This window comes from Lissotriton vulgaris, unplaced genomic scaffold, assembly GCF_964263255.1.
Source record: "Lissotriton vulgaris unplaced genomic scaffold, aLisVul1.2 SCAFFOLD_2284, whole genome shotgun sequence".
NCBI lineage: Eukaryota > Metazoa > Chordata > Amphibia > Caudata > Salamandridae > Lissotriton > Lissotriton vulgaris.
Genome location: NW_028245868.1, coordinates 46,519 through 73,561, shown reverse-complemented (window position 1 = coordinate 73,561; position 27,043 = coordinate 46,519). Strand labels below are relative to the sequence as shown.

Genomic DNA, 27,043 nt, shown 5'->3' with positions numbered 1-27,043 from the left:
CTAAACTCCATAACAAAACAGTAAAAGCAACTCCAAAAGGGAGTAAGCAAGAGCCTAACACCCAGAAGCGATCGGTGGGGCCTGGCTTGACTTCCCCTAGCGGATAGTTGCAATCGGAGACCGGGAAAGCAAGTGGCCGGTGACGAAGCGCTAGAAAATGGCAGCCACTTGATCAACGTGCAGACCATTAGCCTCCAACACCCTTATACCACCCAAAAACGCAGTCACCAACATAGCCTGGCACAGGACCTGCTAAGGAGGGAGAGACACAGCCAGGGGCCGCATGGTGTCCTTTTGGTGTCTCTCAGGGACCTCAGGAAGGAGCTGAGGGAGGATATCAAGGCCGACATGGATGCCTCCTTCGAAGCCTTCAGAGCAGAGAAAGGGGAAGATGGTGGCCCTGCAAGCTGACGTAGATTCAGTGGGCTCGTGCATCCTGGACTTGGAAGCAAAATGCCAGGATCTGGAAGAACGTCTGGGGCCATTGGAGGAGTGCCCGACGGAGCTTCGAGACAAACTAAGGGCATCCGCCCTCAAGTGCGAAGATTTGGAGAATCGCTCCCGTAGAGAAAACATAAGGGTCAGGGGCCTAGAAGAAGGCTGCAAGGGCCCTGATCTGAAGGCGTTCCTGGTGGGCCTCTTCTCCACAGTCATTGAGAAGGGTGGTCCAGAGGTGAGACTGGAGCGGACTCAGAGTGGGGCCTAAGTTGCCCGGAACCAACAGGAGGCCAAGAGATGTCCTAGCAAAATTTAGCTCCTTTAAAGCGATGGAACTGGTAAAATCACCTTCCAAAATGCCACTTGTTCTCTGTTCCAAGACATGGCTCAGGCGACCCTGGCGCAACGGCAGCAGGTTCCGACCGATTACAGAAGTCCTGCGTGAGCGACAAATAAGGTACCGGTGGACTTATCCCATGGTACTGCCTTCCAATTGAACTACAAGCAGCTCTACTTCACAGAGATGGAAGGAGCAGCGGCTCTTCTGGTAATCAGACCCTCCCTCCAACATGAGGGTCCACTTCGGAAAACGGTGAAGGAGAAAAGCTGAAGGAATGGAGAGGCAAGGGCCCATAGTGGTCACTTGGCGCAGGAGCAAAAAAGCACTGGACTAAGGGTGGGGAATCCTGGCATCTCTGGCTAAGTCCCACACGGACAGCTCACCCAAAGATAGCCCGGTACAGAAATCAAGGTAACGGGGGATAAAAGAGGGGGTACGAAGGAATGTCGTGCCCCTACAGACATATCAGGAACTGAGACTCTCAGTCAGCCAGACATCTAGCATCCTTGGAGCATGACACATTCTAGGTGAGAGGGTGTTCGAACTAATTTCGGAGGTAAAGGAGTTAGTACCCTAACAAAATGATAATAGGGGTTTCTCTGAGCGGAAATGGGCTCGCTCCTAGAATTGGACATAGTGAGGCTTTCCTCTGGGATGGAAGTCCCCACAACTCTCAGTTACAGTTTTTATTTGTTGTATATGTTGTGTATTATGGTGTTTTTAACTTTTGATATGGCAGGCGGGGTCGAGAAGAGGGTGGGCGGGGTGGAGGTGCAGTACCATAGGTTAGGCCAATAAGGGGGTGGGGGGCGTTCCTACAATGAAACATGGCAGTAAACTGCCTTTCCTGGAATGTAAGGGGGCTTAACGCCCCCAACAAGAGGCAAGCCCTATAGAAGTACCTATCTGATCACAGATCCTGGTAGCCACAATACAAGAGACCCACCTACAGAAATGCGATGAGGGCAGGCTGAAACACAAGCGATATCCCCAGATTTTTCCCTCCTCGGTCCCTACGAAACCAAATGGAGTGGCTCTTCTCTTCCATTCCTCGATCCCCTTTAATCACCAATCTAGTAAATCCTATGCGGCAGGGCGCTTTTTAGAAATATGGGGCGAGATCAGGGAGCGAGCTTGCACCCTTGCCACAATATATGGACCTAACACAGGACAACTGGACTACCTGGAATCCTTTTTAACTACATTAGAAGGGTTTGCCTCGGAAGACATTTTACTGATGGGGACTTCAACCTCATATGGGACCCCCACTGGACACGACTCACCCTCATAGAGGGGCGGGAGGGACATTCAGTAAGGCTCTCAAAACCTCTCTTTAGCGCCTGGGCTTAAAGGACGCCTGGAGGGAAGACCATCCTACGTCAAGGGATTACTCCTTTTTTTACCATTCCCATAGAACCCACTCTAGAATAGATCAAATTTTCCTCAGTCAATCCCTTCTCTGCACAGTAGCGGATGCAAGGTTCCACCCGATCTGCCTTTCAGATCATGCCTCCCTTGAGTTATTACTAAACTGGCCAGCTCCGTGCCCAAAACATAGGAGATGGTATTTTCCCAATTTTCTCACCAGGGATAGACTTCTCAGAGATGACTTAAAACGGCAATCACAGTCTACTTTAAAAAAAAAAACGACCCTGCCCTCACCTCTTTTGCCATAAACGCACAAGTTACTACCTGTGTAACAATATATCTGTAAGAGACATTAGTTAGTGATAGATTCCTTACCCTAGAATATCCCCAGGCGTCACACAGGATCTGTAAAGTTTTTCGTCAGCAGTACCCTTGCACGTCGGTAGGTGGAGTAATTTGGTTCCGCGTCTGTCGCTGGCATCGTAAGCTGAGATGACGTCACAGAGACTACTTTGGGGCAACCCATGTCCGCTGACGTCAGTTCTGTACATGACTTTCCACGCCAGGAATGCAGAGCCATCCACGAAACTGACCACTGGTGCCATGAATCTAGGGCCCTGAAAGGGATGACCGTAACCTAGAAATTAGTTCACAGAACGGGGAGGATGGGTGTGGCGGTAAGGAATCTATCACTAACTAATGTCTCTTACAGATATATCATTGCACAAGTAGTAACTTGTGCATCTGAAAGAGACACGTTAGTGATTCCTTACCGTAGAATAGATACCCCAGCAATAACAACCCCAGTGGTGGGTCTGCGAACAAGATTACAACAAAAAATCACAGAGAACAGAACAGCCAAAGAAGCCGTCTCTCTGGACTTGACTATCAAGGCAGTAATGCTTGGTAAACATGTGCAGAGAGGCCCACGTAGCTGCCTAACAAATGTCCTGCATGGGAACGCCGCGTCCCAAGGCAGTAGTGGCTGCTGTCGCCCTGGTAGCATGGGCACGCAGCCCCACAGGAGGCTGCTTCTTAGCCAACGAGTAACATGCTTTGATGCACAGAACAACCCACCAAGAGATGGTCCGTTTGTGCAAGGCTCGACCTTATTTTGCGCCCACATAGCCAATAAAGAGCTGGTCATCCACCCGGAACTGCTGTGTGCGCTTCAGATTGAACGAGAGCACACGTTTTGGGGCCAGACAGTGGAGCCTCTCTTCCTCTTTCGAAGGATGTGGAGGCCAAAAGAAGGTGTGCAAAGTGATGGTCTGCCTGATGTGGAAGGGCGTGACAACCTTTGGCAAGAAAGAAGGACAGGTCCTTAAAACCACCTTGTCTGGATGAACAGAAAGGAAAGGAGGTTTAGAAGACAGAGCCTGGAGCTCACTCACTCTTCTGGCAGAGGTGATAGCTACCAGGAAAGCCGTCTTGAGAGTGAGAAGACGCAAAGGACAGTTATGAAGGGGCTCAAAGGGAGCGCACATCAGATACGGCAAGACAAGGTTTAAGTCCCATTGAGGCAATATGAACGGCACGGGAGGAAACAGGTGCGTAATGCCTTTCAGGAAAAAGTTAACAACTGGCTACTTAAAACGAGAAGGCTGATCTGGAAGCCATAGAAAGGTGGAGATAGCCGAAAGATAACCTTTGATAGTGCCCAGGGCAGAGCCCTGCTGGGCCAAAGAAAGAAGGAACAGAAGGACTTCGTTGACCTGTCCTCGGGTCGCTCCCGACGCCGCACAGCTTTTCCTGGGTGCCCGTGTCTCCCCCCAGCTGCTGCTGAGGGTTCGCTGCCCCTGGTGACTGTTTGTACTGCGTACTGCAATTCTTTTTCTTCCTCCCATACTTGTCTTTCTGTAACTTGCATCTTGTAACTTGGCTTTTGTCACCTGTGTTTGGTTTTTACTTTTTAGATTTTGTCTCCCAGCCTAGGCGCTCCTTTTTGCGCCACCGCCCTCTGTGTCCCCCTACCCCCGCTTCCCGCCGCTGCTCCCCTGCGGCCCGCCCCCTTTTGCCTTCTGTATCCGTCCCCTCGCCCATTGACCGCCCGCTCCTTCCTCACAGCTGCCCCTCCCTCCCACTTCGCCTCTTATGGAGGTTGCCGCGCGGACGTGCGCAGCGGGCATGCCGCTAGCGCGCCAAAGGCAAGCCCATCTGCGCCTGGACCACGCCCAGCGCCAGGACCCCTGGATCCCGCGCCCCCCGCAACGCCAGACTGCACTATGACTCCAGCACCCTCCACGCACTCAACACCGGACGAGACCACCCCTGCTACCGGGCCACCCCAAAGCGCACTCAAGGGCCCTTTGCCTGTCCGAACTGCAGATTCACCAGCATCCAGCCCTCCAAACTACCAGCCAGAGAACCCAACCACCTCCGCTGCATCCTCCTCAACACCCGCTCCGCTCGCAAGCACGCCATCGAACTCTGGGATCTCCTAGACTCCACCGCTCCCGACGTCGCCTTCCTGACGGAGACCTGGCTGAACGCCACCTCAGCACCAGACATCGCCATAGCCATCCCATAGGGCTGTAAGATCTCCCGCAGAGACCGCACCAACGAAGTTGGAGGCGGAATCCCCACCATCCACAAGGACACCCTGAGAGTCTCGACCAACACCGAGGACACCCTCACCACCGCCGAGCACATGCACTTCCACATTCACACCGACCCCCAACACCACCCTCAGAGGAACACTCGTCTACAGACACCCCGGACCACGACCACAGTTCTGCGACACCATCGCCGTCCTCGTCAGCACCCACACCCTCACTTCCACGGACTACATCCTCCTCTGGGACCTGAATTTCCACCTTGAGAACAACGCCAACTCCACCGCCCTGATCGACAACATCGGACTCAAACAGCTTGTGACGACACACACCCACGCTGCTGGACACACGCTGGACCCCATCTTCCCCACAAGCCCCCACGTCTCCTTCAACCACACCACCGAACCCAACTGGACCGACCACAGATGCGTCCACTTCACCTTCAGGAAACCCACCACACACCACCGCACCCAAGAGCTACCACGCCACTTCTGGGGCAAGGTCACTAAGGACCAACTGACTACCACCCTCGCCCTGAGACCACCCGCCGACCCAGACGCTGCCGCGACCAACTTTAAACAATGGATCAACGACTGCACCAACACCCTCACCCCTCAAGACCTCCACAACCAACCACGCCAACAAGAAAGCCGCCTGGTTCACCGAAGACCTCCGGATCTCCAAGCGCACCTGTCGGAAGCTGGAGAAGAAATGGCTCCACGACCGAAAACCAGACAGCACACAGCACACAGCCCACAAAAGCGCCACCCGCAGACACCACCAACTCATCAGAACCGCCAAGAGGACCGCCTTCAAGGACCGCTTAGACAACAACGTCCACAACACCAAAGAGCTCTTCAGCATCGTGAAAGAACTCTCCAACCCCAGCTCCAACACCAACGACATCCCACCATCGCAAGACTTGTGAGACTCCATGGCCACTTTCTATTTACCGCAAGATCGCCGACATCCACGACAGCTTCAACTCCGACACCCCGCACCCACCACTGAGTCCACCACCCCTGCGATCACCACCCGCACCAGCCGCCTGACCGCCGGGTCCCACGTCAGCGACAAAGACAACATCAAAACCATGAACTCCATCCACTCCGGATCCCCATCCGACCCCTGCCCTCACCACGTCTTCCACAAAGCCAGCACAACCATCGCACCCCACCTCCGGAAAACAATCAACAGCTCCTTCGAGACAGCAACCTTCCCAGAAAGCTGAAAGCACGCCGAGATCAACGCCCTTCTGAAGAAGCCCAAGGCGGACCCCAATGACCTCAAGAACTTCCGGCCCATCTCCCTGCTCCCGTTCCCGGCAAAAGTGACAGAGAAGGTTGTCAACAAACAGCTAACCCGCTACCTCGGAGACAACAACATCCTGGACCCTTCCCAATCGGGTTTTCGCAGCAACCACAGCACCGAGACCACCCTCATCGCCGCCACTGATGACATCAGGATCCTGATGGACAAAGGAGAAACAGCCGCCCTCATCCTCCTGGACCTATCAGCAGCCTTTGACACAGTCTGCCACCGAACCCTATCACCACGCCTCCACGACGCCGGAATTCATGAGAAGGACCTGGCCTGGACCACATCCTTCCTCTCCGGCAGAACCCAGAGCGTCCGCCTCCCACCCTTCCACTCAAAAACCACCGAGATCATCTGCGGCGTCTCACACGGATCCTCCCTCAGCCTGACGCTGTTTAATATCTACATGGCACCGCTCGCCCACGTCGCACGACAACATAACCTCAACATCATCTCCTACGCCGACGACACCCAGCTGATCATATCCCTCACTGAAGACCCGCACACCACCAAAGCCAACCTCCACAGAGGAATGAAGGCCGTGGACGACTGGATGAAGGACAGCAGACTGAAACTGAACTCAGACAAGACGGAAGTCCTCATTCTCGGACCCACCCCATCAGCCTGGGATGACTCTTGGTGGCCCACATCGCTAGGAACAGCCCCGGAACCCACAGACCACGCACGCAGCCAGGGGGTCATCCTCGACTCCACCCCCTCCATGACCAGGCAAGTCAAAGCCATCTCCGCGTCCTGCTTCAACACCCTCCGAAAGCTCCGCAGGATCTTCAAATGGACCTGACACGAGAAAAACCATCACCCACGCCCTCATTACCAGTAGACTCGACTACGGGAACGCCCTCTACTCAGAAACAACAACCAAGCTCCTAAGACGACTACAACGAATCCAGAACGCCTCGGCACGACTGATCCTCGAAGTTCCCCTACGCAGCCACATCACATACCACCTGAGAGGCCTGCACTGGCTCCCCGTCAACAAGAGGATTACCTTCAAACTCCTCATCCAGGCACACAAAGCACTACACAACACCGGACCTACATACCTCAACAACTGACTCAGCTTGCACACCCCCACCCGAAGCCTCCACTCAGCCAACCTCGCCCTCGCCACGGTTCCTCGTATCTGGAAAGCCACCGCCGGCGGCAGATACTTCTCCTACCTCGCCGCCAAGACCTGAAACACTCTCCCTACCAGCTGACGACAGACTCAGGACCTGCTGGCCTTCACCTGGCTCTTCGATCAGTAGCAGCCCCCCTCCCCCCCCCAGCGCCTTGAGACCCTCACGGGTATGTAGCGCGCTTTAGAAATGCAGTGATTGATTGATTGATTGAGAGAGGGGCAGAAAGTGGATCCACAGCCTTCGCTGTGCACCATGCCACACACTTGTTCCACCTGCAGGTGTATACTGTTTTAGTGGAGGGACGCCTGGCTGCCAGAATGACATCACAGACTGCGGGAGGTAGATCGAAGGTTGTCAACTGTCGTCGCTCAATCTCCATGCATGTAGTTGAAGGCTGGACAGGTTCGGTAGGAGGACTGTCCCCTGCTGCTGCAACCAAAGATCCTCCCAAAGAGGCAGTCGGATGGGGGGATCGATCGTCATACTGAGTAGCTCGGGATACAAAACTTTTCAAGCCCAGTCCGGTGCCCAAAGAAATGACTTGGGGCCGGTCGTGCCTGATCTTCTTCTGCACTCTGGGCAGAAGTGGTAGAAACGGACAGGCATACAACAGACCGCAACTCCACTCGCGATGAAAAGCGTCGCCTAGCGAGTGCAGCATTGGTAATTCAAAAGCGCAGAATCGCTGACATTGCGTGTTCTCTTCAGTGGCAAATAGATCTAACCAAGGCTCTCCCCACTGTCGAAAGAGACCTTGCGCCACGTCCAGGTGAAGACGCCATTCGTGATCCACCATGCACCTGCTCCGAGTTTGTCCACCCTGGCGTTCAGTGAACCTGCCAGGTGTTGAACCACCAGGGAAATGCCCTGCTGTTCCAGCCATGTCCAGAGGCGCAGAGCCTCCTGACATAGGGTCCATGACTCACCAGCCCTGTTTGTTGCAGTACCACATGGCGGTGGTGTTGTCTGTGAAGACCTGCACTACCCTCCCCACGACAGAGAGAAGGAATGCTTTCAGTGCCAGTCTGTCGCCCGAAACTCCAGAAGGTTGATATGGAGCCTGGACTCCGGCGAAGACCAGAGGCCTCTGAACTCTGTCTCTCCCATGTGGCTGAAGAACGGTTTGTACCCATTTACTAGGTCTTGGTGGTGGGGGAGCGCCCAAGTCTTTCATACCCTCTTTATATAGAAAAAGGAGACACAGGAGCCTTCGTCTGAAGGAGGAACCAAGTTTTATTCAAATAGCCCAGCTATGGAACAGTGTCCCAAGCTCGTCGGAGACAAGACAGAGGAGGCTGCTGTTTCACTCCGCAGCTTACAAGCCTTATATACACATTTCCCACCTTAAGAAACCAGTTCGGATGGGGGCCTGGCGCCTCCGAGTCAGAATGCAGTTACTCCATTCTTTGTTCAGGCAGGACGGTGCTGCATCAGATGATACAAAAGATTACGGACAGGTCTTGCAAAAGAGGACATGTACATGGGAGAACAGACAGATCTTGAACAGCGGGATATGTGAAAGAAACAAGTTCTGGGACGGTGGTGTGACCAAGTCTTGCGAAACAGGGTGGGTGTGTGCAGGAGTTCAGTCTGAGGGTGGTGGGGCCATTTCTCTGTTCCCTTCTTCGTAATTGGCTCAACCACCAGGAGCAGGAAGGGCAGGGTGGTCGTGACAGTTAGAGTTTCATCAGAGGTGTTTGACACGAAATGGCAATGCAGCAATAATGGAGTCCTGACACAAAATAAATGCCGACAAGGATACTTTTCCTCATGGCCTCCCATCCCAGGAGGGATGTGTCCGTCAACACTGTGTGCTCCGGTTGGAGAAGGGAGAGGGATTTGCCCAGGAGCCAATGTTGGTTCATGAGCCACATCTGCAGCTGCTTTGCAGCCCCATTTAAGATCTGGACGTAATCGGACAGGTTCCCCTGATGCTGCGCCCACTGGAACTTCAGGTCCCACTGCAGAGCCCGCATATGCCATCCGGCTTTAGCAACCAGGAGGATGCAGGAGGCCATGAAGCCTAACAGCCTAAGGGTAATCCTGACCGAAACTCAGGATAGAGGCCGAAAAATCAGAATGATAGCGTGAATATCCTGGACTCGCCTTTCGGGAGGATAGGCCCAAAACTGGGTCGTATCAAGAACCGTACAGGGGCAGTGATAAGGCCAAAGGGGAGCACAGTAAACTGAAAGTGCTCATGGCCTACAGTAAACAGCAGGTAATGCCAGTGGGCTGGCAGGACAGGAATGTGGAAATATGCAACCTGCAAGTCCAACGCTACCATCCAGTCTCCAGGGTCGCGAGCAGACAAGACATGAGCCAGAGTTAACATCTTGAACTTCTCCTTCCGGAGGAAGCGATTGACGTCCCGGAGGTCCAAGATAGGACGCAGGCCCTTGTCCTTCTTGGGAACCAGAAAGTAGTTGGCATAACAACCACGTCCTACTTCTGTCGCAGGAACGCTCTCAATGGCCCCCTTGGCCAAGAGGACCGTGACTTCCTCTTGAAGAAGTGCCAAATGATCCCCCGACAAGCGGTGGAACTGGGGGGGCCTGGCTGAAGGGGTAGTCTCAAAGGGGAGGAAGTAGCCCCTTCGGATTATTTGTAAAACCCACCTGTCCGAAGTGATGGTGCACCAGTGGGGGAGGTGAACGCGAATCCTGCTGCCCACTGGCGTTTGATGGGCCTGAAAGACCGCACTAGGAAGGTTTTGGGGCAGTGGTGGCTGGGTTGGAAGTGGACTGACCAGCCTGCTGGCCCCCTGACCTGCTTCTGCAGGTCCCATGTCCACGCTGCGACTGATGTGGCATGTGGGTCTGCAGCGAACGTGCTGGGGCGCCCCTTCCGTGGCCACGAAATGAGCGAAAAGCAGAAGGCAGAGGGGGGCGAGTGGCCAAAAGGCCCAAGGACTTGGCCGTAGCCCATGAGTCCTTAAAACGCTCCAATGCACTATCTACCTTGTTGCCAAAAAGGTGAATGCCATCAAAGGGCATGTCCATCAGGGTGTTCTGGACATCCCCCGAGAAACCAGTAGTCTTCAGCCTGGTCTGGCGTCGGAGAGCCACTGTCGTGGAAATCACTATGCCCAGTGAGTCGGCGGTGTCAATGCCACATCGTATTGTGAACTTGGCAGCATCTCTCCCCTCAGCAATAGCCTGAAACACCACTGTCCACGCCTCCTCCGGACACTGATGCAAAAACAACAGTTGATGGACAGAATGCAGAACAATGTCGTACGTTCACCCCAGTATAGAGATCTGGGCCTAAATCCATTGTTTTTATGCTCACCACACCACCCCAGTTCAGACATGACCATATGCAAATCAGGCTTGACCCTGTGCCTCATGGGAACAGTCCAGCCCGAACTGCCAAGCCATGTGATGGTGTTCTTAGCCCCACCACAGCAACAGTGCAACACCAGCATCACTCAGCGCAACACTAGCATAACTCAGCAACATATCTAGCATCACTCACCGCCACCAGAGCAACACTCATCAACACACTAGCATCACTCACTAACACCATAGGATCAGCTAGCATCACCACAGCATCATGCAGCACCACAACAGGAACACTTAGCACCACAACACCATCATTGAACATCACTACAGCATTATTTAGCCCACAACAGCACCACTCAGCAGCACAACAGCACAACTTAGCATTGTTTTGTTGCACATACTTTTGTAGTGGTGCTGATTGACGCTGTTGTGCTGTTTGTTACTGTGATAGTTGATTTTTTTGTTGTGTTGGTGCATAATGTGAATGTGTTTGTGCTAACTGATAATGTGATGGTGCAGAGTAATGTTGTTGTGGTGTGTGGTGGTGCTTAGTGATGCTGGAGTTGTGTTGAGTGATGCTGGTGTGTCGATAAGTGTTGGTGTGGTAGGGCTGTAGTGGTACTGAGTGGTGTTGTATTAGTGCAGAGTGTTGTTTGTGGTGTTGCACTTAGCACCACAACACCATCACTGCACATCACTACAGCATCATTTAGCCCCAGAACAGCAGCACAACAGCACAACTTAGCATTATTTTGTTGTGCATACTTTTGTAGTGGTGCTCATTACTCATTACTCAATAAAGCATTTATTTATTTGTAAATTTGATGTATGTATGTATGGATACAGTGGGATGGAAGTTTGGATGGATGGAATATTGTAGGTAGATGGATGGATGGTTGAGAATGTATGGATGGATGAATGGATGGATGCAGTGGGGGTGGGTGGCTGTGGGATGCATGATAGCGTGCTGGAGGGATGTATGGATACAGTGGGATGGATGTTTGAATGGATGGATTATTGTAGGTACCTTGGGTGAGTGAGGGGACTCAATAAAGCATGTATTTCTTTGTAAATTTGATGTATGGATGTATGGATACAGTGGGATGGATGTTTGGATGGATGGAATATTGTAGGCAGATGGATGGATGGTTGTAGTGAGAGGATCGATGGATGGATGAGTTGAGAGGATCGATATAGCGTATAGAAATGTTGTGGTGGATATAAGTGATGCTGTGGTGATGCAATGGATAGTGAGGGTGATAGATAGAGTGAGTGAGTGTGAAAGATAAATAGAGGTAGGGCAATAGAGAGACAGGGTATACATGGATGGATGGAGTGGGGGGATGGACGGATGGAGTGGGGGGATTAATGGATGGATGTATATATTAAATGATTGAGAGGGGGGATGGATGGAGTGAGGGGATGGGTGTATGGTTGGAGTGGGGTGACGGATGGATTAAGTGGGTTGCTGGATGGACGGTTGGAGTGTGTGGATGGATGTATGGAGTAGGGGGATGAATGGTTTGATGGATGGTTAGATGAATGAATGGATGCAGTGGGATGGATGGATGTAGTAGGATAGATGGATGTAGTGTGTTTGTTGTATGAATGGATGGATGCAGTGGGTGTGGGTGGCTGAGGGATGCATGATAGCATGCTGGAGAGCAAGGGGGGTGATCAGCGCGAGGCGCGAGAGTCAGCTGAAAAGAGCGTGGACTAAGTGGAGAGCCAATGGGAGACAGGATGTGGAATGAGTGTGGTGGCTGTAGAATGCATGATAGCGTGCTGGAGAGCAAGGAGGGATGATCAGCGCGAGGCACGCGAGACAGCTGAAAAGAACGTGGACTAAGTGGAGAGCCAATGGGAGAGAGGCTGTGGAATGAGTGTGGTGGCTGTAGGATCATGACAGCGTGCTGGAGAGCAAGGGTGGGTGATCAGCGCGAGGCGAGCGAGTCAGCTGAAAAGAGCGTGGACTAAGTGGAGAGCCAATGGGAGAGAGGCTGTGAAGTGAAGAGCCAATGAGAGAGAGGCTGTGGAATGAGTGTGGTCGCTGTGGGATGCATGATAGCGTGCTGGAGAGCAAGGGGGGGTGATCAGCGTGAGGCACGAGATGGAGAGGGAGAGGGTGGGAGGACTTAAAGTGACGAGCCAAAGAAAGAACTTTACAAAAGGGCATGTGGCGAGAATGCGCGTACTTGTGTTCACGTGCACTGCATCAAATCGCCAGTTTGGTTAAACTCTGGATAAGCCCCATATCTCTCGCCAGCTCGAATGCGCAAGCGCATTGGCAGGCGAGACCTAAAAACAGAGGCAGAAAGCAGGGATCAAAACCTGCAGGTCTGACATAAAGGGAAAAATGTCTAGGGTGGTTGCGAATGAAGCATGAGGTGTAATCTAAAATGTGCATCCTTGGTATTTGGCAACCCTTAGCATTCAGCAGCAGCGGGGAGCTCCAATTGAAATTGTGGGGCCATATACGTATGCCCCTTTCCTCCTTTTTGCACGTGAGCACTTTGTAACAGACACCTTCCTTTTCTACTAGAATGGTGAAAAATCAAATGGGTCTTTCAGTCGTTGGCGAGACAATTCTCTGTCTCTCAAATTTAATTATTTCATAAAGATTTTGGGCCACACGTATGAAACAATTTTGCATTTGCTAACGGTGTGAATTTCAAAATTCTGCCTTTTCCGAATGCAAAATAGCCTTTCATGATGTATGAAAGACTTTGCAGTCGCAAGTTTAGTTCATTAAAAGTTTTTGAGATTACCTACAATTGCGAATACAAATATGGAATCTCGATTTGTGATTCTGTAAGCACATATATGAAGCATTTTCCGAATGGAAACTGTGCATTTAGAAATGCAATTACCATCAGCTTTAAGTCGATGGAAACCATGTGCAAGCTAGGAAAAATGCACAAAAATGCATTTTTCAAAGTGCCATGTAGCGCACAATTTGTGCGTTTACATGTACACTTTAATTTTTAGGGTTGCTTCGGGGCAGGAGGGAGACTTAGGCTAATTTACTAATTTTGCTAATTTGCTAATTTGCGTTTACCAATTAGATGATCGCAAATTCTCTAATGCAAAACCATTCGCAATTATGGGTCTTTCGGCCCATTGGAATGAATAGAGTAATATTACCTAATAGGGATTCACTATTTACCGAATCTCTTTTAGGTAATATTTAGGAATCGCAAAATCTTTGAAGATTCTTTACATGCTTAGCATTTTGCAATGACCAAATAGCCATTTGGTAAAAATCGCACAATTTTATTATAATATATGTGGCCCTTAGAAACCACTTTCTTCCTGTTCCAGTTAGGAGAGGGATCTGAAGAGAAAATTCATTAGTAAGTCTGTCGCCCCTGCTTCCAAACCTACGGAAGGATGTGCGCAGCGATTGATTTTGAGGCACTTTAAACTTGTTCTTTTTAGCTCATATCCTGTTGTTATTTCTTAGAACCAATGTGGAGCCCAGACCGCAGGACGAATCTGAATTCCTATATGAAGAACAGCCTGAGCTGCTGCGATACAGGAGTCCTGCACTGTCAGTAGAACTGGTGTCCAGCTGGTACTGGAGCAGGGCGGAGGAGATTGAACATTACTCTAGGCAGGTAAGAAAGATAGGTACCTTCACATGTGTTGTGTGCACATGATAAATGTATGTACAAAATAATGCTGACTGCAGCTCCTGAAAGCATTTGAGACATTTGTTTTAGAGTAAATAATGTATATTTGAATACTGCCGATCACCATTGGCAATTCTGCGTAAAACTCCTTATCTAAGTAGCATTTTATTTATTTATTTATTGATATATTGAGTTTTGTATAGCACAAACTTGACCAGGAGGTATCCGAGCGCTTCGCAGCATTTGCACATCTGCAACTACATGAAAAACCCACCTGGTTGTTTGACTCCTTGCAATGATAGATATCTTCAGCTTTAACACATCTATTTAAAAATGTGTTCATGCTGTTGACTTCATTGCAAAGATGAACCAACATGTGTGTTTTGAAATTGCTGCTTAGATAAGGAGTTTTTGCTGGCTTTGCATTATGTTTTTTTAATAACTTTTTCTTTATTGGAATAAATACATAACTGGGCATTCTGAATGTACAGTGCCCTGCTCCAGTAAGCCACAGATCAAAAGCAGCCAAAGAAACATATTTAGTCCGAAATTATAGATATTTTTTTTTTCACTGAAAAAACAAAGGTTAACGTTTTTTTTTAAACCTACTTTATTGGTTTTCATTTAATACATTTACATACCATCAACTTGGTTCAGTTGTACAATTGCATTTTCATCATGGCATTGCGTTCATGAGCTTTTGCGTGATCCACAAAAAAAACAAAAAAACAGATATCTAATCCGAATATATTTGTGTGCAGTATTAACATCAAGTATGTACAGTGATCATTTACTTTGAACGTGTGACCCCATTCTACATATCCCACTACCTCCCTCCCAGGCCCTGGCAGTCGTTTCCGCATCATAGACCACTATTACGTCCTGTATACGTGTAGTTCGTCCAGTGCTATGCACAAACTTTCACTTCCACCCTCTGCTTGCCTATTATACAGGAACTATGTACACTTCCTCATTATCATTGCCTATTGTATGTTCTGGGTGCCAGAGATGTCGTCCGGGTTAGTGCCTTTGAAGGTTTTTACCAGTGTGTTTCAGTCCAATGAAATCAGGTTCTTCCTAAGCCCTCGGTCCTCCTCCCGGCGCAGAGTAATGCTTTCGGCTTCCCCTCATCTTGTGAGTTTGCTGTACCAGGAGTGTATTGCAGGAGGTTTTGCTGATTTCCAGCGCATGGTGATGAATATCTTGGCTACTATTAATGAAAAATCCAGGAAGGAAAGCTGAACACTCTGCGATTTCTTATGTTTCTGGAGGCCCAAAAAACACTCCAGTATTGAGCCCTCTATTGAAAGGTGTGTGGTCTCTTCTAATATTCGTTTAATCCTACCCCAGAACTCTTCAAGGCCCGGTCAAGCCCATAGCCTATGTATGCGGTCCGCTTCCTTTAATTTTCAACGGGGACAGTGATGTGTCGTGTCCGGGTACATCTTTTGTAAGTGGCGTGGTGTTAAGAAAGCTCTGTGCAAGACCATATATTGTATGAACTTAAACTTGCCATTATGGGACACCGTCTGTGGGTGCTCCAGGATACCCGTCCATTCCTTATCCATGAGTTCCCTGCCTGCATCCGCCACCTATTGAGCCACAAGGGCGTCCAGGAGCAGTTTAACGTGTGCCCGGATGCTCAAATATAGCCATTTGATAAGGTGGCTACCCTGCCCCATATTAGTGATGTAACTCATTTGTGCGTCTTGAGTTCTTCGCAGTGTAGAGTCCAGTGTTTCTTAACATATTGCAGTAGCGCAGCATGAACCATATACAATGTTTTTGTGCCCCCGTTTCTTGTACAAAATTATTGTGGTCCATTAGGGACTCCCCACTAAAGAGTGCTCCTACTGTACTCACCCCTGCATCTAGCCACGTTCGGAGTTTGTGTTTTGTGAGTCTATCGCTCAAAAGTGGAATCCCACTAATGGGATGTTACCTGCGTAAGGGCTGCAACTAGAAGTGTATTTCAGAGCTTTCTTCCAGCATGCATGTGCAGCCTGTAATAAAGGCGGTACTGTCATGGGGATTTTACATTGTGGCAATAACATTGCGTGTAGCTGTCCTTGTTCAATGTTTCTGTTAGTGAAGCCGATCTCATGCAAGTTGCGCCCTGTCGTCCAGTAGGACAGCCACTGCCCAGGCCCCTTCCTTTCGAGTCTATTTGTAATTTCCTAAGGCTCACTCTGCGACGACTCGTACGCCAAATGAGGTCTGTTAGTATGGTGTTGAAGGTATTAATAATGATTGGGGGTATAATAATTGGGAAATTAGTAAAATAATAAAGGAGCCGTGGTAGCACCACCACATTAGACACTGCTACTCGACCCATTGCTGAGAGAGGCAACGTGGTCCAGAAAGCCACCTGTGAGCGTATTCCCCTGATGGCCTTGTTTAGATTTCCTTCCAGCTAGTCCGCATGGGAGCGATATACATTGATACCCAGATATTTAAACGTGTGCTGCGTTACGGGTAGGGAGAGCAACCCAAGATTAACTCTGTCAGTGCCTGGATGGGCTTGAAAAAAGAAGACGGTCAATTTTGATTCATTTATGGCTAAGCCAGAGATCCATCCAAAGCCGGCAAACATTCCCGGTTTTGGGTCTAGGCCCACCAGAAGATCCCTCGCATAAATAATTAAATCATCCGCATACGCGGAGATCAGATGTGTGGTTGTGCCTTTTGGTATCCCACATTGTATGGCATCCCGCCACAGACGGAGAGCCAATGGCTCCAGCGCTAGTACGAACTAGAGTGGGGACAGGGGGCATCCTTGTCTCGTGCCCCTGTATATTGAATATTCCAGAGAAATGTGCTTACCAGTCCTAACCCTCGCTGTTGGGGTATCATAGAGTAAGCGCAGCAATCTAATATAGTCGGAGGGCAGCCCAAATTTTGCAATTGCCTTAAACATATCCCATGATAGCGTGTCAAACACCTGTCTCAGGTCTAGTGCAGTACAGCCAGCATGGTGGAATCTCTCTAGGTATGATGCCACTATATGGTGTAACCTTCTTATAGTTAATGATGTGCTGCGAGCTGGCAGAAACCACACACTTCATTATGTATTAACCTATTTAAGTAAGTTTGTAATCTATTCACCAAACTTTTACTCAATATTTTGTACTTGTTTGCCAATAACAATAATGGACGGTAACCCGACATGTTTTGCATATCCCTCCCTGGTTTTGGCAGCGTTACTACTAAAATGAATGAAGAAGGGTACTGCACTCAACTTTAACTGTTTTGGAATGCTGGTTCGATATGTGTGCTGTACTAGATTAGTGCCTGCCCACTAAACCAAGAATGTATGTGGCCTGGTGCTATGAGTCACCAGGACTCCAGTACGCACTACTAAGATACAAATTCTCCTTTAGTACATTCAGTTTATTTTTTATCAATATTTCAAATGATATGAACATCACACTTAATTTTTATATTCATACATGATTGCTTGCAACATCAGCAATTATTTCATCATTATAGCATTATAAATACAAACAAATTTACATTTCCCAAAACAAAATGATTAATCAAAACCCAATGCATTTCGGGGCTGGGGCCCCTTCGTCGGGGGTCTGTGTTGAGAAAAAAAGAACAAGGAAGTTTAATTACTCTTGATGCTTATGGAGGTTTTTTGTCTCTTCAAATTTATAAGTTCAGTTGATTCTTACCACAAATGTAGGGAAATAATACAGTCCAATGTTAAGTAGTTATGACCGATTGGCAGTGTTCTATCTGAAGAGAAATGTTACACGATTTAAAAAGAGGAAACCTATTTAAATTAGAACAAAACTATACATTTGTTTCAGGAAGTGGGGTTACCTGAATATTTTTACGTAATGAAATCTCTGTAATAAAAGAAGGGAAGAAAGTTGTTTACGGTCATTTTTAAGAAGAGAAAAAAAAAAGCGGCATATTTTGCACGTATTTACGCTCATATTAAGAGCTCACCTGTGTTTTATGTGGGTCGCGTATACGTGGAGAAACCTGAATAGGACAAGAATTACAGTTGCCCATCAGAATTATATATTGTTTCATAATATCGGTGGATTGCCAAAAGTTTAAACAAAAACTTTTACCTGCGAGCCTTGAAAATGTAACTGCGGTCTCGCTGGAATCTCAAATCATGGTATACTGCGGATACAGAAAAAAGTGTCCGTTAAGGAACTTGACGCCCAAAGCGAAGTCGGTTTATGACATACGAGGACTTTTTCTCGAAAACAAGCCTACCGTTAACTTGAAATGCTGCCGTACAGAATAGCGTCCTGCTCCTAGTTTGCCGACTGGAAACAGGGTGACATACACGAGTCCTTTCTCTATTATTTCTACCTTGCTACCCAATGCGTAGCGATAAACGAAGGACTCAAAGTAGTTTCCATTGAACAGCGTTGAAGAATTTTTCGTACCGCCCTATGCTAAAAGCTGTAGACTACGTTTATGTTATGGCGTGTATTAAAAGGGCATGGAACATTCATTTTTTATTCAACGAAGGGGTTCCGCTCATAAACGAAATTTGTCCTGAACCATAGGGGGTCTTTAATTTTTCTCTCATTATCAATGTTTGGTGCTGAAGGGGAAAGTTCATTATGGTTTTACATACTAGTTCGGTCGCCATTTCTAAATGGTGAAGAAGTTGGAATATGCATTACAGATGAAGTATTTTAAAGAGTTTATATGTGTTCATTTGCCCCTTGTTGTATTTTGTTAATATACCTTAAAAAAGGGGAAGTAATAAAAAAATCAACTAAATCAAGCATAAGTCCATGACATATCAAACAAACATAACAATAAGCTATGCGAATTCCTGCCTATTTACATTCTATTTAAATGGTAAATTACATTGTTATGAAAAAGCCCTGCCTATCGAGTTTACAACTCCGACTATCATGGTGTTGTGTGAGGTCGTGCGAACATAGATCTCACTGTGTGTTGGAGTCCCTAGAGGTTCAAGTGTTTGTGACTCACAAAAAACATATCATCTCCATTTTGTCATTTAGCCCGTTTGGAATAAGCGTTTGTAATTTGCGGATCCAAAAAGCTTCTCTCTGAAGAAGGATTTTCGCATTGTCCATTCCTAATCTCTGCGGTACCAGCTCAATGATTTAAAATCGTAGTTGAGCTATAGAGTGACCTGCTTCAGTCCAATGTTTAGCCAGCGGAGAAGTATGATTTTTATTACGAATCCGACTTTTATGTTCAGAGAGTCTCAACTTTAGTTTCCTGTCATTCTTCCCAATGTACAATAGTCCGCACGGACATTTAATTGAGTAAACTACATGTTCAGAATTACAGTTAGTTGTGTGCCTCAGTTGTATTTTTTCACCAGTGCGTGGATGCAGTAAAACATTTCCTAGTATAGCATTGTTGCAATTTTTGCAGTTGAAACATCAAGTTGTGCCTTTATAGATCACTGGCTGCTGTGCAATCTCCTTTGTTGGTTTACTTAAAAGCTCCTTCAAGTTTTGGGCTCTTTTGTAGGCAAATAATGGCCTGTCAGTAAACAATGTCCCAAAATCCTTCTCAGCTAACAAAATCTCCCATCTTTTTAAAATTATTTTCTTTATATCCCTGGAAGCTGTTGAATATTTGGATACAAAAACCATCCTTTTATTGGCCGTCTTGGGTTTCTTTTGCAATAGCTCTGTCCTGGGTATTGCTTTTATCTTTTCCAAATGCGCCTCCAGCAATTTTTTGGGGTAGCCCCTATCGAGGTATCTCTGTTTCTGCTCATCCAGACTTTTCTCACATTGTTCTTCATTTGAAGATATCCTTTTAATCCTCATGAACTGAGATACAGGAAGATTATTAATGAGGTTTGCCGGGTGAAAACTTCTGTATACTAGTGCTGTATTTTTATCAGTTGTTTTCTTGTATAGTTTTGTTTGGATAGAACCATTTTTGATTCATGATGTCATGCTTACATTGTGCGTGAACTGTATTCTTGAATTAGCCAAATTCAAACTGTTAATATTTTGAAGTAGTTCTGAAGTTGGGCGATTCCATATTATAAATATGTCATCAATGTAACGCCTGTAGTATACAGTCCCCTGTTTCCAAGTGGGATCTTCAAGTATGTAATCAAGCTCAAATTTTGCCATAAAGATGTTGGCATAGATACATGCCCCCGGAAATCCCATTGCAGTGCCTGTAAGCTGGGTATAGTATTCATCTTGCCAAAGAAAATAACTATTTTCAAGACAAAATTCCAGTAACTGTAGAAACAGATATTTGAGTTCTTCTGGTTTGTCTGATCTAAGTAAAGCCCATTCCATGGCTTCTGGTCCTTGTTTATGAGGGATAGACGTATACAAGGAAGAAACATCAATAGTACAGAGTGTCCAACCCGTACATCCTTCAGTTGTAATGGTAGCAAGACTTCTAAGAAAGTCTGATGTGTCCTCTAGATATGTTGGCCAATTTTTTAATGAAGGATTGCATGTGAGCATCAATGAAGACACCAAGATTCTCAAAGATTGATGAGCACCCAGACACTATAGGCCTGAATGGGGGATTGTTAAGGTTTTTGTGCACTTTTGGTAAAAAGTAAATTTTTGGTCTTCTTGGATATATCTGTTTCAGATACCGCTTAAAGGTGTTGTCAATCCAATTCAATTCTTCAGCTTTATTTAGAATGTTGTCCAAATTTTGAGAGATATTTGTCGTCGGATCGTGTTCAAGCTTAGCATAGGTATTAGTATCCTGGACATGCTCATTACCTTTTGGTTTGTAAAAGTCAGAGTCCATTATAACTAATCCTCCACCCTTGTCTGCTTTCTGAATCATTATGGTGTTGTTTCTTGCCAGTCTTTGAAGGGCACTATATTCTGCTCGTGTCAAGTTGTTAAGCTTTCTCTTGTACTGAATTTTATTCATGTCAGCTTTCACCAAAATCTCATGTCTCTATGACAAAATGGAGATGATATGTTTTTGGTGAGTCACAAACAATTGAACCTCTAGGGACTCCAACACACGGTGAGATCTATGTTCACACGACCACACACAACACCATGATAGTCGGAGTTGTAAACTCGATAGGCAGGGCTTTTTCATAACAATGTAATTTACCATTTAAATATAATGTAAATAGGCAGGAATTCGCATAGCTTATTGTTATGTTTGTTTGATATGTCATGGACTTATGTTTGATTTAGTTGATTTTTTTATTACTTCCCCTTTTTTTAAGGTATATTAACAAAATACAACAAGGGGCAAATGAACACATATAAATTCTTTAAAATACTTCATCTGTAATGCATATTCCAACTTCTTCACCATTTAGAAATGGCGACCGAACTAGTATGTAAAACCATTATGAACTTTCCCCTTCAGCACCAAACATCGATAATGAGAGAAAAATTAAAGACCCCCTACGGTTCAGGACAAATTTTGTTTATGAGCGGAACCCCTTCGTTGAATAAAAAATGAATGTTCCATGCGGTTTTAATACACGCCATAACATAAACGTAGTCTACAGCTTTTAGCATAGGGCGGTACGAAATAATCTTCACCGCTGTTCAATGGAAACTACTTTGAGTCCTTCGTTTATCGCTACGCATTGGGTAGCAAGGTAGAAATAATAGAGAAAGGACTCGTGTATGTCACCCAGTTTCCAGTCGGCAAACTAGGAGCAGGACGCTATTCCGTACGGCAGCATTTCAAGTTAACGGTAAGCTTGTTTTCGAGGAAATGTGCTCGTATGTCATAAACCGACTTCGCTTTGGGCGTCAAGTTCCTTAACGGACACTTTTTTCTGTATCCGCAGTATACCGTGATTTGAGACTCCAGCGAGACCGCAGTTTAATTTTCGAGGCTCGCAGGTAAAAGTCTTTGTTTAAACTTTTGGCAATCCACCGATATTATGAAACAATATATAATTCTGATGGGCAACTGTAATTCTTGTCCTATTCAGGTTTCTCCACGTATACGCGACCCACATAAAACACAGGTGAGCTCTTAATATGAGCGTAAATACGTGCAAAATATGCCGCTTTTTTTTTCTTCTCTTCTTAAAAATGACCTTAAACAACGTTCTTCCCTTCTTTTATGACAGAGATTTAATTACGTAAAAATATTCAGGTAACCCCACTTCCTGAAACAAATTTATAGTTTTGTTCTAATTTAAATAGGTTTCCCCTTTTTAAATCGTGTAACATTTCTCTTCAGATAGAACACTGCCAATCGGTTATAACGACTTAACATTGGACTGTATTATTTCCCTACATTTGTGGTAAGATTCAACTGAACTTATAAATTTGAAGAGACAAAAAACCTCCATAAGCATCAAGAGTAATTAAACTTCCTTGTTCTTTTTTTCTCAACACAGACCCCCGACGAAGGGGCCACAGCCCCGAAATGCATTGGGTTTTGATTAATCATTTTGTTTTGGGAAATGTAAATTTGTTTGTATTCATAATGCTATAATGATGAAATAATTGCTGATGTTGCAAGCAATCATGTATGAATATAAAAATTAAGTGTGATGTTCATATCATTTGAAATATTGATAAAAAATAAACTGAATGTACTAAAGGAGAATTTGTATCTTAGTAGTGCGTACTGGTGTCCTAGCGTTACTACTAAGGCTTGCTCCGTGCTACAGGGGAGGTGGTCCGGTTTCAGCGACTTGTTGTAAAGTTCCTCCGTGTGAGGCAGCAGAATCTCAGAGTAAGTGTTGAAGAATTCCAACAGCAAGCCATCCAGCCCCGGCGCTTTATTACACGGGAGTCCATTAATAGCTGCCTTTATTTGGGCCCTGGTGACAGGGCCCGACAAGGTGTCTTCCATGTCCACAGGTGCTTATGTGTAAGTTAGATTTTCAAGAAATATGTTTATTAGGGCTTCGTCCAGAACCGGCGGCTTGTTATACAGTGTTTCATAGTATGAGCTGAAGGCCTCATTATTATCATGTTGCGTGTACTCCACCCCACCCCAGGGCGTGATAATCTGGCTGATGATAGTGGCCGGTGGATCATCCATGATAATCTTAGCCAACAGTGCCTCAGATTTGTCTGCCTCGAGTGTTTTTTTCTGGGTGTATGCCCTGTGATCGAATATTCTAAGGGTTTCCAAGAGCTCCGCATGTTGTATGCGTGCCTCCTGTAATGCAGTCTGTTTGTTAGTGTCTATTGCTGCTTCTTGTTCAAGCACTCCCATGGTGTCCTCAACCATTTTTATGTTCTTGTGTACCTCCTGCCTTGCTCCCACCGTGTCGCTGATCGCAGGCTCTCTTAAATACTGCCTTTTTTTTTTAACACAATTTTTTATTGAGTTCCATTTTGTGAATATGCATACACACTCAGTAAGTGAACGAGTACATGGCATTGTAACATCTCGGTACAGCTTGGCAAACAGATATGGCTGTCTTTGTCCGCACAGGGCCATCAGAACAAGAGCCGAAACTCAGGTTTTCTTCATAAGTGAACCACAGAATATAATAGAGGCAAAAAAGAGAAATCCCACACAAAAACACCTCCACTCCCCACCCTGGTCCATTAGTCCACAAAGTACAATAAGGTTTAGGAAAAGGAAAAGCTGGGGTGGATGTGTACACCGTCCCAATTATAAAAGGAGTTTAAAGTGAGAATCAAGTTCCAACAGGTGGAGCAGGCCATAACATACAATCCTGGGCATCCGCAACAAATCATAATAAATTACTACGCCGTGTCAAGCGATTCAGTCCCAGGGGAGGGGGTGTGCAGATGATGCTATGGGCTCAGGCAGCGACATCGGGGGGAGGGGTGGGGGGAGTGTAACAAGGGCCTTATGCGCCTCTAGCATTTGGTCCCAATCAATAGCAATGGGGGTTTTGCGGTGGCCTCGATATTCTTCCTGTCTAATGACAGCGCTTTCTTCGGCCCCCCCACCTGATCAACTCCACCTGCCAAACCGCTGCTGTAGGGGGGTGGGTAGATTTCCACCTCATGGTGATGGCCCGTTTCGCAAGCAGCATGGCTAGGTCCTCACATTTATATTGCACTTTCAATGTCTTGGGGCGTTTATGCAGACCTAGCAGACAGCTATCCACAGCCGTCTTGTCGGCCGTGCCCGTAACCTCTTGGACCCTGTAAGCTATTGTTTGCCAATAAATTTGCAAGCGTGGACAAGACCACAGCATGTGGATGAGATCAGCATCCGCCTCTTGACATCTAGGGCAGGAAAGTTGGGCGTCTGGGTAGATACAGTTCAGTCGGTGTGAGGTCAGATAGGCCCTGTGTAAGATCATGTGTTGTATATATTTAAATTTAGCGTTCCAGGAGACTTTCTCGGGGAACCCCAATATAGTCGCCCAGTCCCTGTCCGTGAGTTCTTTTCACTGTCCTGCCTCCCATTTCGCCCGGAGCGGGGCCAGTGACGTCCCTGAGTGAGCGCGTATCCCCCTATAAAGCCATCGGGTAAGATGTCGACCAGCACCCATCAAGTATGTAGCGTACACAAGTTCATTTTTGGGGGGTTCTACTCCATCAGGGACCAGTGGAGCTTGATGTAGTGAGTAATGGTGGCGTGAAGGAGGAACAGTGTCGAAGGGACCCCCTGTGCACGGGTGAAATTGTCGTGGTCCGCCAAAGTGCCGTCTACAAACAGTGCTCCTACTGTGGATATCCCTTCCTGCTCCCAAGAGGACACAGTCCGCTTCGTTATTAAGCCATGTGTGCCAGGGATCCCAAGGAAGGGAATGTTCGGAGAGTAAGGGAGGGTACGTCGTGTGTAGTTAAGGGACTTTTTCCAGTACGCCAGCGCGGTTCTAAGCAAGGGGGGGCCATTGGCGTGATTTTAGCCCGCAGCAGAAGTAAAGCATGTAATGTGCCCTGAGCAAGGAGGTAACCGGTGTATCCAATCTCATGAGTGTTCTTTCCCGCAAGCCAATAGGACAACCACTGTAGTTCACCGGCCATACAGTATGCCCGAAAGTCTGGCGCTCCCAGGCCTCCCTCAGCAGGTCTAAGCTGCAACTTCGCCAGTCCCACTCTTCTGCGCCCCTTCCCCCAAATAAGGTCTAACAATAGGGAGTCCAATGTCTTAAATATGCTGGGCAGGATAACAACTGGTATGTTAGTAAAAAAAATATAAAATGCGAGGGAGCATCACCATTTTGGAGATGGCTATCCTGCCCATCACAGACGGTAGCAATGAAGTCCAGAAGGAGATCTGGCTCCGGAGAGACCGTATTGTCTTTAGTAGATTACCCTCAGTCAGATCCTGGGGAGTTCGATAAATGAATACCTAGGTATTTGAAAGTGTCCGGGGCAGTCGTCAACAGGAGATCGCAAAAGGGTATCGGATCATGTCGCATAAAGAAAGCATGGGATTTCTGGGCATTAATCGTCAAACCCGATATCAGTCCAAAATTCTTAAGGAGAGTTGGCACGGGTTCCAGACTGGATGTGAGGTCTTTAAAATAGAGGATAATGTCGTCTGCATATGCAGACACAATATGTGTTGTGTTACACACGGGTATCCCCAATCCCACGGCCTCCTTTCGGATCTTGAGAAGAAGGGGTTCCATCGCCAGGACAAATAATATTGGTGACAGGGGGCAGTCCTGTTGCGTGCCCCTGGCTACAGGGTAAGCAGCCGAGGTGGACATTATTGTCCGAGCCCGGGCCGTGGGAGAACATTACAGTAGTTTGACCCATCGTTGATACCCCCTTGGGATGCCAAATCTCTTAAGTGAGGACAACATATACGTCCAGTCCGGGGTGTCAAATGTTTGTTGCATATCTAGAGAGATGCACCCGGCTGTGTCGGCTTGAGTGGCAGTGGGTTGCATCAGGTAGTGGAGGCGCCTTATATTGAGGGAAGTGCTACGGCCCGGGATGAAACCGCACTGGTCCATGTGAATACGTTTCGGGAGATAAGGAAGCAGACGCTGCGCTAGTATTTTACTGAGTATTTTATACTCTGGAGCTAACATGGAGAGAGGGCGATATCCCAATATGTCTCGAGGGTCTCTGTTGGGCTTGGGGAGGGAAACAAACAGTGCTTGCATTGTTGTTACAGGAAGTGTGCGTTTTTCTAGTGCTGTCTTGTAAAGAGTCAACAGGCGTGGAGTGAGTTGTTCAGCATAAGTCAAATAAAACGCCACTGGGAGTCCGTCCAGCCCTTATTCTTAGGGAGGTTCTTAAGGGCTCCCATTATTTCTGCTCTAGTGATAGGGACCTCCAAGTCCGATTGTGCATCTATCATCAGTTCGGGGAAGGTGAGATCGTCCAGGAAATTAGTCAAGAGATCCTGGGGCATAGCGGGCGGGACAGCTTAGAGGGACTTATAATAGGTGCAGAACGCCTTGTTAATATCAGAGCCATCCGGTAGGAATACCTCCAATACAGGGTGTGGGGGCGAGGTATTGCGGATGAGACAGGCCAGAAGAGTCCCTGACTTGTCAGCCTCTTTATGACTATATTGGGTGTACGTACTGTAATCTATCAGACGGAGTCGTTCAAGGAGCTCTGTATATTGAATCCTGGCGTCCTGCAGTGGCGCCTACCGGGTAGGGTCAGCAAGAGCCTCAGTTTCCAGTGTGTTGAGGGAGTCCTCGACGGAGACGAGCCTCTGATGTAGCGCGTGCCGGGCCCCAACAGTAGTCCCTATGGCCAACCCCCAAATAACCGACTTAAACGCATCCCATTCAACTAGACAGTAGGATGCCGAACCTGTATTTTCTGTGAATTAATTGGCAATAGCGGTACCCAGAGTGTACCTGAACACCCCATCTTCTAGTGTGAGTGGCCATAGTCTTCAAGTCGGGACCGGGGGGAGGGCCCTCCCCCATTCGAGCAGCACCTCCAGTGGATTGTGGACGGATAACATTTTCCTGAGGTACGTGGATTCAAGCACCTGGGATGATAGGGGCAGGGAGCAGAAAACCCTGTTTATTCGTGTGTGCAGTTGGTGCCGGGGGGAGGGGGGGGGGGGGGGGGTAAAACGAATATTCGCGCTCAGATGGGTGTTGTGTGCGCCATAT

The 27,043-nt window shown here is 47.5% G+C and overlaps 1 protein-coding gene across 1 annotated transcript in view; it reads left to right on the top strand.

The window, feature by feature from the left end:
* LOC147666261 (NBAS subunit of NRZ tethering complex-like) overlaps positions 1-27,043 on the top strand; it is a 359,627-nt gene that overhangs the window by 321,533 nt on the left and 11,051 nt on the right. The window contains exon 17 of the mRNA XM_086949183.1: positions 13,908-14,061. Coding sequence (XP_086805309.1) covers positions 13,908-14,061 — 154 coding nt within the window. The remainder of the gene's footprint in view (positions 1-13,907; positions 14,062-27,043) is intronic.